The sequence below is a fragment of the Anarrhichthys ocellatus genome, unplaced genomic scaffold (assembly GCF_004355925.1).
Source record: "Anarrhichthys ocellatus isolate YVR2014 unplaced genomic scaffold, GSC_Weel_1.0 scaffold1, whole genome shotgun sequence".
Classification (NCBI taxonomy): domain Eukaryota; kingdom Metazoa; phylum Chordata; class Actinopteri; order Perciformes; family Anarhichadidae; genus Anarrhichthys; species Anarrhichthys ocellatus.
The window spans coordinates 19,579,459-19,582,296 of NW_022280031.1; the positions used below are offsets into that span (position 1 = coordinate 19,579,459).

General features: G+C 48.3%; 1 protein-coding gene across 1 annotated transcript in view; it reads left to right on the plus strand.

The window, feature by feature from the left end:
- The first annotated feature begins 278 nt into the window (after positions 1–278).
- Positions 279–2,838, plus strand: part of dag1 (dystroglycan 1) — a 22,088-nt gene continuing 19,528 nt past the window's right edge. Inside the window, exon 1 of the mRNA XM_031846278.1 lies at positions 279–1,033. Coding sequence (XP_031702138.1) covers positions 617–1,033 — 417 coding nt within the window. The 5' untranslated portion in view covers positions 279–616. The remainder of the gene's footprint in view (positions 1,034–2,838) is intronic.

Sequence of the window (2,838 nt, forward strand, 5' to 3'; positions counted from 1 at the left end):
AGAGAGGGACGAACGAGAGACAGAATTGTTGTAAGGACTAATCAGATTACTCAGCAGCCTAAATATTACCCCCCATCTCCATCGACAATGACATTTGTGTGGCACGAATCACTTTAAGGGGCTGAACTTATCAAGAGGATTGACTTTTGATTCAGTGCGAATCGCTTTTAAGTCTGTTTTTTGGGGGGTTTGTGACGAGACTGAAGTGGTCAGCAGCTGGATGTTTCTCTCTCTCCCCCCCGGCTCTGAAAGCGTCCCCCCTAACCATGCCTTCTGTCTTTGTGTGTCTCCAAACAGATCTCTTAAGGTGCTCGGCACAATGGGACCTCTAAACCTCTGAAAGGCCGAAAGGGGAAGAGGAAGAATAAAGCCAAGGGAGGAGGAGGAGGACCAGGAGGAGGAGGAGGAGGAGGAGGAGGAGGACAGATTCTTGCCCCGGCGCCAGGCGGACAAACAGGAGAGGAAGGAGAGAGAGGAGGGAGGGCCATTTGAAAAGGAGGGATTTGCTCTATCTGTCGGGGGTGCATGCTCCCCTCTAAGTCCCCCCCCTCCCACTTGGACATTCTCTTTTTTACTTAATTTTTTTCTGCATCATTGACCGGCGAGAAGGAAAAGAATGCGCAACAGAGTGAGTGTGGGACGCGTCGGGGCGAGCAGGGGCCTCGACGTGAGACTACCCAGGACTAGAGCCCTGCTGCTGGGCCTGCTGCTGGCCGCGGTGGGCCTCCTCCCTCCGTCGGCCCGCGCCGACGTGGAGATCGACGCGCTGGCCGATGAGATGGTGCTGATGGAGGGAGGCAGGGAGGGCAGAGGGGGAGACCTGGAGGCCTCCATGAGCTCCTTGCTCCTCCGGGACTTCAGGGAACCGACGGAAGACATCCGGGCGATGGACACCGGAGAGGCAGCGGGGACGGAGCAGACCTCGGCCGCGCCCACCACCGCCTTCCCAGACTCCTCGGCAGTCGTGGGTCGGATCTTCCAGATGACGGTGCCGAACAAGATGGAGGACGTTTACCTGGGAGATATCGTCAAGGTGAGTTCAGCTTTGTTCCTCTGTCGGCTCATGTGTCTGAAGTTTGAACATTATCCGTGTTTTACTTTTGCTCAAACTGGCTTCCTTATTGTTTGTGCTCAGTTAGACCCCACTGAGGTTTAACTTTCTGTTACACACAAACGTATATACAAACTGTTCTGAAACCACAAGAACCGAAACCCAAGTAGACTTTTTGGGAAATGGGCTAGAATGTGATGTTTTATGGTATCTGACCGTGTTTTACAGTCTGTTCTGCAGCTGACGTCTGAAACATGTCATCAGTCACGTTCTTTTAGCAATTCACATACAAAGTATCAAGCTGATAAAACAATGTCAAGTATTGAGCTGCAATGGTTAGTTGACTAACCAAATTAATAATAATAATAATAATCAATTGTTTAAGTACATTTTTCATGCAAAGAATCGCAGAAAATACAATTTTCTGCGATTTTTCTCTATATTCTGAAATATAGAGATTTCCTGCTTTTTTGTCTGTTTTCTATCCGACCACACTGAGTATCTTGTAGGGTTTTGGACTGACACAACAAAGACTCGATTACTCTTTAAAACAATTAGTTTTAAGTTTCAATCAATAATGTAAAGAATCATTAGTCGTCACCATCTGAGCCACGACACACATCTACAGAGGGAGATCACGGAGAGCGTGGGGGGGCGTTGGGTTGCTTCAGCCTCAGTGAGCGGGTCGACTCCAGATGAACTCCGAGAACAATCAGAGAGAAGAATATGAGAAGGCCGCCATCGCTCAGGACCTGCCCCGAGGAAACATATTTCAGAGCCAATCACAGCAATTTGCCCTTCATCTAATTGCACAGAATTTTCCGCAATGGCCAATTTTCCATAATATATGTGGCCTCGTATGTGAATCGGGGGCTTTAGTAGCATTACCCTCTCCTCTTCTCTTCCTCTCCCTACTCCCTCTGTTTCTTCTCCCTCCCTCCCTCCCCCACCTATCCAACCTCATCCTCCCATCTCTTCCTCTTCCTCTTCCTCTCTCCACACTCAGACTTTAAACACATCCGTCTCCATCTTTGCTCCAAACACAATTTGTCTACATTTGCTTGCTCTCTCACCTCGAATGTGGTCCCTCCATTCTCTCTCTCTCTCTCTCTCTCTCTCTCTCACTCGCTCCTTCAGGTTAAACCTTTAATATAAAACTTTAACACTCCCTTCCTTCCTGTCCTCCATCTCTCACCAGCCATCGCTCTCACCTTCTCTATCTCTCCCTGCTGCTCCTCTCCTATTTTTTTTCTTCATCACACCGGTCTTCTCTCGTCTCCTCTTCCTCTCTGTCCCTCCATCACATTCCAGCCTTTCATGTCCTGCCACTGAACTTCCTCTCTTTTGCTTTTAAGTCCCGTCCCTCCTCCCTCGCTCCTTTCTTCCACTCCTGTCAAATCAGATCGTATCACTCAAGTTCCCGCAGTGATGAGCTGCATGAAAATATACTCGCACTGCACCGATAAAAAACCTTCACATGAGGCAGGAAGCTCATCGCAGAAATGGATTTATGAAAAATTAAAAGGATTCAAAGAGGTCTAAAGTAGAGGTGCTGATCCCCTCACAGTTTAACGTTAACCATCAGAGTGTAAATAAAGTTTTACTGACTCAGTAGAACATGTGTTCTAGTCTCTGATCTCTGATCATGTTTCATTGTAAACAACCAATCAGTGTTTAAACCAACAGGAGGAGAGCTAGTAACGTTAGCAGCACCACTAACGGCTAACCAACAGGAGAGCCAGTAACGTTAGCAGCACCGCTAACGGCTAACCAACAGGAGGAGAGCT